This window comes from Seriola dumerili, unplaced genomic scaffold (assembly GCF_002260705.1).
Source record: "Seriola dumerili isolate Sdu_G_001 unplaced genomic scaffold, Sdu_1.0 BDQW01000138.1, whole genome shotgun sequence".
Taxonomy (NCBI): domain Eukaryota; kingdom Metazoa; phylum Chordata; class Actinopteri; order Carangiformes; family Carangidae; genus Seriola; species Seriola dumerili.
In genome coordinates, this window is record NW_019174393.1 from 17,798,589 (window position 1) to 17,811,342 (window position 12,754).

The 12,754-nt window shown below is 46.7% G+C and overlaps 1 protein-coding gene across 1 annotated transcript in view; it reads right to left on the reverse strand.

Annotated features, from left to right (window-relative positions):
• Positions 1 to 1,554: 1,554 nt before the first annotated feature.
• sbf1 (SET binding factor 1) overlaps positions 1,555 to 12,754 on the reverse strand; it is a 73,689-nt gene continuing 62,489 nt past the window's right edge. The window contains exons 25-41 of the mRNA XM_022749307.1: positions 12,209 to 12,345; positions 10,685 to 10,892; positions 10,391 to 10,587; positions 9,920 to 10,057; positions 9,717 to 9,812; positions 9,264 to 9,338; positions 8,587 to 8,759; positions 7,739 to 7,915; positions 7,540 to 7,641; positions 7,274 to 7,459; positions 5,888 to 6,014; positions 5,653 to 5,783; positions 5,138 to 5,482; positions 3,671 to 3,876; positions 3,484 to 3,571; positions 3,225 to 3,356; positions 1,555 to 2,385 (exon numbers count right to left, since the gene is read on the reverse strand). Coding sequence (XP_022605028.1) covers positions 2,287 to 2,385; positions 3,225 to 3,356; positions 3,484 to 3,571; positions 3,671 to 3,876; positions 5,138 to 5,482; positions 5,653 to 5,783; positions 5,888 to 6,014; positions 7,274 to 7,459; positions 7,540 to 7,641; positions 7,739 to 7,915; positions 8,587 to 8,759; positions 9,264 to 9,338; positions 9,717 to 9,812; positions 9,920 to 10,057; positions 10,391 to 10,587; positions 10,685 to 10,892; positions 12,209 to 12,345 — 2,617 coding nt within the window. The 3' untranslated portion in view covers positions 1,555 to 2,286. The remainder of the gene's footprint in view (positions 2,386 to 3,224; positions 3,357 to 3,483; positions 3,572 to 3,670; positions 3,877 to 5,137; positions 5,483 to 5,652; positions 5,784 to 5,887; positions 6,015 to 7,273; positions 7,460 to 7,539; positions 7,642 to 7,738; positions 7,916 to 8,586; positions 8,760 to 9,263; positions 9,339 to 9,716; positions 9,813 to 9,919; positions 10,058 to 10,390; positions 10,588 to 10,684; positions 10,893 to 12,208; positions 12,346 to 12,754) is intronic.

Consider the following 12,754-nt stretch of genomic DNA (forward strand, 5'->3'; position numbering starts at 1 on the left):
AAGTGAGACACTGCTGTCGACACGACTCTGAAACAGGTTCAGTGTGAACAGCTTCAGACTCGTATCTGGACACTGAGGACACGTGACTGTGATGGAACCTGACTTCACCTGTTCCAGCATCATTAACAGGAAATTATGGTATTTTTCAATTTAGCTCTTATTCTCATAACTGTTCATTTTAACTGTGGCTCATATTAACGTTGCACCCGCTGCTTCCATTTGAAGAAATGCATGAACCATGTTTTTTCCGGGACAGTGATATGTGATTACGTATCCAGGGCAAACCTCCTGAAGCAAACAAGAGTAAACACTGAAATTAGCCGCCTGGATTAGCTATTGTCGCTAACTGCATAGTGATTTCTTCTAGTGCAACCACACAGCAAACCAAACTAGCTGCCTGCTCGTTTGCCGGTTTACACGTGTCTGTTTGTTTACACGTGTCTGTTTGTTTACATGTGTCTGTTTGTTTACATGTGTCTGTTTGTTTACATGTGTCTGTTTGTTTACATGTAGGCTATGGCTGCTGATTCAGTGTGTGTACATGCTGGAGAAGAAGTAGCAAACTACAGGTTTGTTTTCTAAGTCAAGAAAACATACAAAGCCTTGCGTCCATTTCCCTCTGATGACGTAGAATCTTGCTACACATGAAATGATAAGCAATAGGAGTTGATCTTTGCAGATGCTAGTCAGCTAGCTAATCAAACAGCTAGTTTATTAAACCAGCTGATACATGTTTACCAAGCTTGCAGTTAGCCATAAAAGCTAATCCAGGAGGCTAATCTATGCGTTTACTGTCATTATTGAAAGGGTTTAATTTGAATCTAAATGTATATGAAAGCTGCTGCTGTCTCGCTCTGCTTTCACTGATATGTATCACTTTGTTGTTTACGCTTCCAACAACGGAGGTGGAGAGTGTAAATTCAGTATGTCCCAGAGTCACATGGACACAATAATGAGAGAGACTCGGGTTGAAAAATGCTGCAATTTTCCTTTAACAAACATCCTGTCAGAACGACACAGTGTCCATCTTTAAAAACTAGTCTCTCTGAAGCATCCCATAATATCATTCTGTTCCTCTTTAATTCCCTTCCTTCCTTCCAGATCATCACAACAAAATAAATCCGTCCTTTCTCCTTCAGCATCCCTTAAAAATCTGAATGTTAACAGTGGTTGATTAAAAACACGTGGGGGGTGCGGGAGTGGGGGGTGGGGGGGTTGGGGGGGGGGGGTCAGAGCCGAGTTGAGCTTAGTGAGGGAAGTTTTATCTACTTTGTAAACACTCTCAGTGAAAGTTCACCGACACACTCAATACCTGACAGATTCTAATCTCCCACTGGCTCCTCCTGCTTTGATCTCTACGACTGATTCATGGCTTTCACAGTATATCGTCATCATCATCATCATCATCATCATCATCGTCGTCGTCGTTGTCGCCATCATCGTTGATGAGCATTGATCGCTTTCCGGTATAAATTTGAGATTTTAGAAAAGAAAAAAAAAAAAAGAAAAAAGAAAAAAAAAAAAGAAAAGGAAATCCTTCATGAGCCGCTGAGGAGTCCCCCCTCCCTCCTCATGCAGTTGCAGCGTCACAGTCCACTTCTCTGAGACTTCTTCTGAATACACTGCGAACGGGCTACATCAGGCAGTGAGAGGCAAAGAGAGCAGAGACCTCTGAGGACTGTTAGCTCCTCAGGGTTGTTTTTTTTTTGGTCCGTCAACCCATCAGTCAGTCTTTTAGATTCTCCTCCGGAGCCGTCTCTCGAGTCGTGTGTGTTGCTGGGGTTACGGGCTGCTCCTCTCTCATTCCTCCCCGGAGTGTTTTAAAGGGCGACCGTGGTTAGTAGGAAGGAGAACAGGTCGTGGTTCAAAGGTGGAGGGTTCTGGAAAGATCTTCATGCTGGTCCAAGCTGCAAGACGCCTCACAAGAAATGCAACAACGTGCTTTAATATGCATTGTTTCTGTGCATACAGACATCCAGCGCACATAGTGGTCAGACTGTCAGGGAGGTGAGAGGCTGTAGCTATGTGGTGAGACGACAGCGAGTGGTTCTTCAGGGACAACTTTGTTTTTTTTTTTTTTTTCTTTTTCGTTTTTTTTTTTTATAACAAAAACACTGAAACGTGACGCAGGTTATTAGTTCAACACTAGCGAACAGAACAGAGCTGTAAGTGGTGAAAGGCCCCTTCCCCTCCCCACTCCGCTGGGATTGGCTGGCAGAGATGTCCATCAGGCGCCGCTCAGTCGTTCCTGGTTGCATCGCTCCTTTAAAGAGTCCAGCCTCCACTCTAGGCATCTGACAAGCAGCTCTGAACACTGTCCATCCACAGCTGTGCGTTCAGGCTGTCCTGGGCACAGAAGTAATACACTCGTTTGGTCGTCTTGAGCTGAAGAGACGAGAAGAGAGGGGTCAGCCACGGTCACACACACACACACACACACACATACACTGACACAGACACTGTGAACAGACATCATCACGTTTAACATCGTTATCTTCTTCACTTACACGGTCACCTCTTTACGCCTCATACTGACAGACAACCGCCAAACTAAATGGCAACTTTCAGTCAAATCTAGGCCTCGTGTGAACTGATGTTGACACACACACAAACATTTAGTATCCAGGTGTCCTGTTATTGTAATTTGGGCACTCTCTGTTAAAAGGAATAAATCTCACACACAGTTCTTTCTATGTTGTCAGAGCGTCCTATTGTCACCCTGAGAAAAAAGTAGCACTTCAGAGACAATCAGCTGGTCAGAGTGAGTGTATGTGTTGCAAGCATCTCTTATATGCAGTTATATATATGTAAAAGTATGGCAGGCGTGTGGCCTGCATGAGAATGTGAAACAGCCGTGGTTCTCTACTGGAAAACGGTGTTTTGCTCCTCCTGAGCCGGGAGTGAGCTGCTGCCCCAGGTGAAGGAGTTGACAGTAAGTATCTGAGGGTCTTGTTCACTGGAAACCCAGAACACGCTGGAGAGATTTTGTATCTGGAAACACCTCGTGGTCAACCAGGAGCAGCAGCAAAATGAAAATATACCGTTTGTATCAGGTTCTGCTTGTTAATGAGTCGCTACAAACACAATGAAAGAGCTAATTTAGCTTCACTCCCATTCATCTGTTGTGACTTAAAGTGTACTCATGGAGATCACTGTGTGAAGTCACTCTCCCTCTGCTGACATGATGTGAACACAGTGACAGAGCGCGGCTCAGAGTGACTCACATCAAAGAAGGCTTTCTCCTCGATGTTTTTCGGCGCTCCCATGGCGGGAGTTCCCGGAGTGACGGACTCCACGTCAGCCAGCTCGATCACGCCTTTACACTCCTTATCCTGCCTGCTCTCGTAGTATCTCAGCTGGGGACAGGGACACATCGTTAGAGACGAAGCAGTCACACCACAGAGGGTTCACCCACAAACTTCTCATTCATAAAAACTCAATTCAGCTTCGAGGTCGCTAAAGTTCATTTTCACCTCCTCTTACCTGATGTTTGGTCTTGTCCAGCACAAACCACCGAGGTTTCCATGGTTTCAACAATGCCCCTTTCTTGAACAGGATGCCTTCAAAACTCCTGAAGGGAAAAGGTAAAAACAAAGACATTTCAGCAGGGTGGGTTGTTTAAAAACACTACAACTCCTCCCAGGAACCATCAGTGGAGGCGGGTACGCACCTGTTCTCGCTCTCGGTGCTCTGGAACTGGCTGTAGAGGGTGCTGGTGCTCGGCCGACCGGCTACAGGCGTGGAGGTGGCGCTGGCCTCGCAGTCCAGCGCCAGGTTGATGGAGGATCCCACGCCGCTCTCCTGCAGGTAGACGCCCTGAGAACGCCGCTGGTGGCTCAGGTTGGACGACATCAGCAGGGAGCTGGAGAACGACGGCTGCGGAGGAAGGAGAGACGGGCCGAAGACCAAGAGGACGATCAGTGAGTTTTCCCAAACGTCACCACAGAGAGTCTTTTAAAAAAAAAACACACGAGGGAATCTGCTCCACAGACACAGACGTATCTGCAGCTGGTAGAATCAGTCTCACCTTTAAAACACACTGCGATCTTTTACCTGCATCACCATGCCGCTAAACCTCAACATCGACGGCAAAAACAGACATTGTCCAGTGTAACATGTTACACGTCAACACACTCACATGCACAACTTCTACTTTACTTACTCTTTACTTACTCTAATAAAAATGAAGAAAATTAAAAACAAAACAGTGGCTACCTTCAGTTTGCTTTAAGAAAGAGTCACTAGAGCTGAAAACCTTCCTGATTTGTGAATAAAAACCGGTGTGGTGTCTTTTAAGCTGCATTCTACTGTATCACCATTAGATGTCAGTATCTACATCTTTTCATGTGACTCGACAACCTGTCACAGATTCACTGCCAGTCTAAAGTCTTAAAAGTGTAAGTTGCTGGGGTCTGAGGCACAAATAATCAGCCTCAACAGGCAGATCTCCTCTCTGTGTATCAATGTAAACATGTCTACTGTCATTAGTCGTCACTGAACTGATTCTGTAAAAACTTGAAGCTTCTGCTCTGTGATACTTAAAAAGTCACAGCCGTTTGATACGGATGCTTCTTTTCAAAAAACTTTCTCAACCACTCAAAGTGCTTTACAACAGCTGCCACATTCACCCATTCACTCACACATTCACACACTGATGGAACAGCCGTCAGAGGCACAGGGTTCAGTATCTTGCCCAAACACACGACACGTGGACAGAAGGAAAGGAACTGGGGATTGAACCACAGACCTTCTGACCAGTGGACGACCCACTCTGCCTCCTGAGCCACAGCCGCCAAAACCACATTATCATGACGAGTGTGACTACAGCTCGAAACCCAGCTGATGGCTTTACTGGTAAATTCAACTGGGAAACTGTGACCATACAGGACAGTGTTTCTCTGTAGCTGACAGTCCGTTTGTGGTGGTCAATGCTCCAGAATCAAGACTTCAGTGAAGCACTATTTTGTTACATTTACAATCTACCTTCTGATCAGATAAGTTTCAGTTTGGAATAAGGGAAATGTCCCAACAGATTGCACCTGAATGCATCACTTCAACTGAAAGTTTCCTTTAATTCTGTGTAGTTCTAGAAAAAAAAAAGATTTTTCAGCTGAGGAACATTAAACCACCGTCTCACCTTGCTCTCCAGTTTGGTCTCCGTCCTCTGCGCGGTCTTGATTTTATCCCACGTATCCTTCCACTTCTCTGACGTTTGGCCGAGCTCGGCCTCCAGACTCTGCAGGTCCTGCAGCAGCTTGGTGATGGCGTCGGGAACCACCTTGCTCAGGCTGTCGTAACACGGCCACACGATGCGCCGCTGCGACTTGGGCCCGCTGGTGTCGGGTTTCTCCGCCATCTCCTCTGCCACGCGCTCCTGCCGTCCCCTCGTCTCCCAGTCGTAGGACGCCCCCTCGGACAGAGTCTCCTCCATGTAGAAGTCCCACACCTTCAGGTTGGAGATGAAGGTGTACGGCCGCAGCACCTGGAACACACAAACTGCTTTAATGCCGAATTCAGTTTCGTCTTTGTCCAGCTACTGTAGCCTGTGTCTCTTATTTCATGTCGGAAAGTTTCTCAGTTCGCTGCCCTGACTGAACAGATAAAGTTTCACATATCCCAGGATCCTGTTGGGCGTCTGTGCAGGCGGCTCACCTCGTCATCCTCAGGAGAGAACATGTAGTTGTAGAAGACAGGTGTTTTCTTGTTGAGTCTGTCGATGTAGTCCCACACAGACTTACACACCTGAGGGCTTTTCCTCTCTCCTTTCTCCTCATAAAGCACTCCTACATACACACACACACACACACACACACACACACACACAGCTCGTCAGAACAACAGGAACTGTAACTATGACTACGACTTGGTGTAACTGTCACGTTCTTACCCAGCTCGATGCGCTCGTAGTCGGAGTCGAGCAGGAAGGTGCGGAAGCGGTTGGACACGTAGTGGTACGCCAAGAACTTCAGGTAGTACTGACTGAACTCAAACTCCATGGGGAACTGGAGGTGGATCTGAGGGTGGAGGGGCAGACACACAGGTCAGGACTACAGCACCGACACTTTTATGTTTCTGGTATGAAAACGCTAAAACCTGTGGGACAGACAGACCACACAGACTCAGACATAGTTTATTTATAGTTTTATAGTTTATTCAACCTGATGTCTAATAAAGAGATTTAGATCTGATCTGACTTCACTCTCTGTGCCTTCAGCTACACGTGATTGACATTTATCTTCAGCTCTGTTAGATGCATCCTCATTCTCTTCCTCTAGTGTTCATTCATTTACATTTGTTTGACTGGAAGAGGCTGAGGAAGCAACCGCATCACTGTCGTCTGATGCGTCTGACAGAAGACTGACAGAAGTGTCACAGACAGAACCCGGGGCACTAAAGTGAAATGAAACCATACATCCTGCGTGTGACGACATCACTGATTAGCGAAACAGGAAGTACAGTCAGACTTATAGGCTAACACTGACTGAGCATTTTAAGCATATATGGTAAGAGGAAGAAGAACTGAATTCCTGTTACATTTTGTTTGAAGTGTGTTGGTCACTTTTCAGAAATCTTGTGGAGCACAAACTTCTTGCGCACACACTGGCAAATTAAAGAGCATCTGATATTTACAAGAATTCCTTAATTTAAATAAACCTGCTGTTATTTATTCTTAGGAGTTTTCAAGCCCAGAGACTTTGGGAAACGCTGCTGCAGCGTTTTAGTTTGAAAACTCTGGGGTTGTGTTGTCGTCTGGATGGACAGAAACTGAGACCTTTGAAACAATGAAATGATGACGTGGACGCCCACAGTCGCTCCCTGACTGGTTCTCATCAGCCTCGACTACCAGTGGTGAAAACATGATAATGAATTACAAGTGTTACTGACCTTGTTGTTTTTGCTAGCAGCTGTTGTTCAGTTAAATTCTGCATTTTAACGCTACAACTGTCTCTGCTGTTCCTCATTCATAGTATTTTGTGCAACTAATCAACTGCAGAGTAGACAATCTACTTCCTGTTTATACTTGCTCATGTCCAGTGTAGGTGAATGGTCATGAGATATGTGTTTTCAGGTTGGACAGAGATTGTTTAAGTTTTAAAACCGTGTTCTAAAATGAAAACGTAGTAGTGTGGTCGTGGCCTTAGATGTTCAGAAATGTATCATTTGCATTGTAGCACTAAAGCACGAAAGATATTTGAGATGTTGCCCTCTGATCTCCCTGTAAGAATCCCAGTATCACAACACTGCAGGTTAAAGTAACGGGATCTTTTTGGACCTGGTGCACGCAGTCCAGGAACTGCAGGAAGACGGGGGTGAAGCCGCTGTTCTGGCTGCCCAGCGTCTGAGCTCCGCGGTGGCTGAACCTGTGGCCGAACGACAGCCACTCCTTCTCCACCAGCAGCCGGAAGCCGTCGAAGGTTCTGTAGTAGGGATCAGACAGCAGCTGCACCAGGGACACCACCTGCACACAGAGAGCACGTCACACTCGGCCTCACGCAGAGAACAGGTCGCAGCAGTCCAGTGTCTGGGTGTCAGTCAAACCTGCGTGGTGACGTCCCAGCCGTCCTCCAGGCTGACCATGACCGACGAGCCTGTGTTCAGAAGTTCCACCACCAGGACAGATACCTGCAGCACCCTGTGCAGCTGGACACACACGCACACACACACACAGAAACAGTCAGAACAAACAGCCCACCAGTATTACTAAATGAGCTGCGACAGTAAACCGGTGAGCACTGACCAGAGCCATCCACTCCGACTCCTCCAGGCATCGAAGGAAAGTCATGTTGGGGTCGGAGGTCAGGGAGCTCGGCACGCAGGCCTTCATCAGCTTCTTAAAGCTGTTCTTCACCTGCCGCACGTCACACACCTCGATGGGAACCACCTCCCACTGCTGGAACGAGTCCTGCTTCCCTCCCTGAGCACAACAGAGTCAGAGTCATTTCACCAGTCAGTTAATGATTAATTAATCCTGATCCTAATCCTGTTCAATTCTTATGCCCTTTACATGTGAGGTTTTATGAAGCCGCTTTTCCACTGGTCAAAAAACCCACTAAGATCCGCTAACATCAGGCTTTTGACTCTATGGAAAAGGGTTTAATCGGCATTCACACCCAGGTCAAATGACTCTGCAGTAGACACAGGTATTTATCAGCTCCAGCTCCGATCTGCAGTGATGTAAACACAACACCCGGGTGAACGCGCTAATTGTCACTCCTTTTTCTGCTGTGACGTCTTTCAGAGCACAGACACTGTAAACACACCTGTCACCTGTCCAGCACGGTGCTGTTAAATCACAAACACAGCAGCTACACTGTCCTCTGAGAGTGAGCTGCAGCCGCAAAGCAAGTTTTAAAAACACACAATCACAGATTGAAGCGTCTCACACAGAGGCTCCGACACTTTCACATGAGCACCAACCTGGGGATGAGACGTGATGGATCCGTTTTACCAATTTTCACGGCAGCTAGCAGCTCACTCTCTCTCTCCTGTGTCTGTTTGTGTGTGTGTGTGTTTGCTCTGTAACTGCATGTGGTGACACTGTGTGTGTCCTTTTCGGCTGGCAGTGTATTATGTATCCTTGATCACCTTGAGCTGGGCCTTGTCTCCGATGATGTAGAGGTAGGCCTTCTGCTGGCGTAGGAACAGCGCCTCACTTGGCCCTCCGTTGGGCTGCGGAGACTCTTTTCCAGCCAGACGCGTCCCCACGTCTGGGTTGTAGGCACTTAGACGCCCGCTGCCTCGGATACTGCCCCATTTACCTGCAATACACACACATACACACGGAGAAAAAGTTGCTATTTTTTCAGTCATGACATGACTGAATCAAACCTCATGTGGAAGTCTTCTCCAGGTTAATCAGCCATTAAAGAATCCTTCCAACTTAATAAACTGGAATTATCCTTTAAAACACACGGATGTGTTGAACGTCCACAGCTAGTAACAGCCATGCTGGTAAACACAGGCAGAAATGATTGAACTACTCAGTCCAGGCTGCTACATGGAGCTGAGTGACAGCTACATGATGATGAAACTCTGACTGTTGTTGACATTCAACAGAGAAAAGAATCAAACAGGAAACAGACGTCAGACATCAGAGCTGCAGCAGCAGCATGCACACACAGCAGAACAACAGACCATTAGTCTGCAGAGACAGCACACTACCAGGGACGACGCCAAACACACTGATGCTACTGTTAAAGAGATCTGATTGGTTAGACAGGAGTGGAGGGAAAGGAGTGGGGGAGGGGCGGGGCCTACTGTACCTCTAGGAGGGTTCCTGGCCTTGCCAGACACTTTGGGCTGAGAGAGGGAGATGACTTTCGCCCTTTGACCCAGAGCTGAGGTCAAATGACAGAGATGACCCGTTAACCAACAACGCCACACAATGGAAGATGGTTACACACACACACACAAACACACACACACACACCTGTACACACTCACACACTCATACACACAATCACGCACACATCTGCACACACACACGCACGCACACACACATACACACACACACTCATACACACGCAGATCTTAAACATGAGCTACAGGGGATGGATGACTATTTCATCCTCCTGGTCCAGTCCCAGTTTCAGAAACAAATTCCAGACTTCAAACACAATTCTCACGTGTTGTTTTGAAAGCAGGACTGTGAGGAACTATGTGATGCTGACAGGGAAGCTACAGGAGCGGCATGTGGCCACACTGAAGTCTCTCACCTCCTCTGCTGAAGGTTCCAGGAACATCCTCCTTGGTGCCCATCACCTGTTTCATCAGAGCGCCGATCTTGGGCTGCCTCAGCTTATCTGACGAGTCTGTGAACACAAGAAAGTTTCACGTTTTATGATGTCACTGACGGAGCACCCTCGGGGCAGGGATTCTGGCGTGACGGACCAAGTGAACAGTGTGTTACTCCACCCACCGGAGGTGCTCATATGTGTGGAGGTGAAGCCACTGAGTGTGTTCCTGCCGCTGCTCTCACTGTATGTAGGCATGGAGCTGATGATGGCCTGCAGGTATTTCTCCTGCTCCAGACTGGTGGAGTCTGCCTGGGAGGGCACTGCAGAGAGAGGAAACACGTGAATGAACCTTTATGTTTCAGGTAACCGTAATGCTTTTTGTCACAGGTAAATTTTTGTGGCGTATTCGCTGCAAAAGATTGTGGCTCTTGTTCACTCCCTGAGCTCTTATCTCTTCACAGGATCACATTGTTGTCATGACAACTGTACTTCCTGCTACTTGTGTTAAAGAACTTGTGACAAATTTAGTGGACATGGATCGGGACATTCCCAAAAACAGAACATACTGTAGCAGCATCATCCTCTGCTCATATAAAGGTTCAAAGTTATAATAATCATCAGCTTGAGGCCTAAAATAGATTTTTGTTTCTTACCTGCAGTGGGGGCGTTGGGGGACTTGAAGAAGCCCACGACACCCTTAGCGTGGAGGCCTGCAGAGCGCAGAAGGACAGCCTTGGTTCTTGAATTCCTCCAGCAAACCACAGGGAAGCGGTTTTGTCGGTAGCAGCGGCAGATTCTCTGGATGGTCGTGTCCGGGATGCTCTGAGGCACTATCAGCAGGCCGGGGTAGCTGTGACACACACGTACACAGAGTATTCAGCAGTGAAGAGATACAATCCATATACATTCCCTCCCCCATGTATCTGTGACTCCCTGTGGTCTCTCACCTCCTGCAGACGGTGTACATGCGGTTAACAGTTGAAATCCTGAAGGGCTCGTTCTTGGAGCGTGTCAGGCTGTTACTGAGCGTGCCCAGACCCAGACGCTGGTAGTCGCGACAACAGGCTCGCTCCACCACGTTACTCATGGTCTGTCTGTCAGATGAACGGATGGTGGAGGAGAGGGTGAGGGAGCTCTGGTCCACCTCCTCTGAGACTATGGAGACATACAGCAAAGATCACAGCACAGTCCTCATTTCAAGTCTCACATTTTCCTCTTCTTCTGTGTTTTATTTGAAGTGTTGATCCATAAGAAGATATATTTGTGGTTTTAAGAACCAAAAACCACCCACAATGTAGTTTTACATCTCCTCTCTCAGGCTTCTCTTTGGAGTTCTAGTAACAACAGGTCAGTGAGCCAATCAGAAGAGAGGAGGCTCTGAGCCTCTCTTCTGATTGGCTGACTGTTTTTCTGAGTGATCCAATATAAATATAGCAGATTTCAGGTAAACACTCAGAGAAACCAAATCCTGCAAGGTTGGATAATAGGTCCAAGTGGGCGGGGCTTAGGGCGTGGTTGAGCGCAGTGACTACTTTGTTGTGACATCACAAAGTTACAGAAGTCGTGACGACTGGTTTTAAGGCTCAGTTTCTGAATACAGGCTGTGTGCATTTCTCTGTGGACTGAGGCTTTGATACTTTCACAGTATTAATATAGAACCTAGACCTGCTTTATAATCAAACAACACATGGACACATGGGACCTTTAAAAAACGGAATTTCCTCTCCACAACTAATATGGTAATGGTATTTTCACTTACTGAGTCTAAAGGTGGAGTTACTTTTTGCTACATTTCTGGAGAGAGATAATCGTGTACATTTCCTTCAAGTTCCCTGACCTTCCAAACATATCCTTAAGACAATGTATGTGTTCTCACACTGAAGCAGCTGAAATTAAAGTGGCAGTCAGAACCAAATACTGATAATGATACTGATGAAATGGCAGGTGAAATGGGAGTGCTGAGAGAAGCTCAAGTGTCAGTGTGTCAGCTCAAGTGTAAACACTGATTGAAGTCAATAAAGTGTCAATAAAGTGTCTGAAGTGTTTGCATTGAATGAAGTGGTGAGATGTCATTTGGAGTGTGATCACTGATGAACAGCTGATGAACTCTCAGTTAAAAGAATAAGACTGAAAGCATCAGTTGCAGTGTGAGCCCTGAGAGGAACTGTCATTTGAATAATATGAGTTGACATGTTAATCTGAAGAGAGAGAGATGAAAGCAAATGAAATTTCAAAGTAAAAGATGAGAGCAGCTGAAATGTCACTTGATATGTAAGTGGCAAAACTAGTTAAAATTTCATATGTAAAAGCCCTGATGACAGTTGAAGTGTCAGCTGTAAAAACTGAAGAGAGCTGAACCGTCATTTTATGAACACAACAGTCAGTTAAAGTGTCAAAGTTGAAAGACTTGAACGACACACAACAATGTGAAAAATGGCCGCTGGTCCTTTTAAATCCTCCACTGTGATCACCTGAGATTTCATCCTCATCCAGCTCTGACTGCAAGCTGCTCCTGTTCTCCCAGGTGGGCGGAGAATACTTCTTCCTGGTCACATACTGCCGACCTATGGTCCGTTTGGCACTCTTCACCAGGTTCTTGGAAAGAGTCCTGAAAGAGACAAGGCGGGAGGAGGGAGGAGGGAGGAGGAGGAGGAGGAAGATGAGTTGAACATTTTTAAATACATCACAGTGCTGATTCAACTGCACGTCCCATTCAGAGTCGCTTGACGTCCACTTCCTGTTGGGTCTTTTAGCACCCAAACGTGCTTTTAGATTTGCAGCAGTCTCCAACTCCAGCTCACAATGAGCTGATTCGACTCAGTGTTCGTCTCAGTGCATAATCGAATTCAATGGGGTGTTGCCGGTTTGGCGTGCCACAGGGCCAGAGTCAGAATTAATGTCTGAAAGGAGGTTTTTTAGCAAACACACACACACTCTCTCTCTCACAAACACACGCACACACAGTGAGGGATGGAAACAACAGGGCTAATAAACCAGCTGTCACATTTTCCACTTAT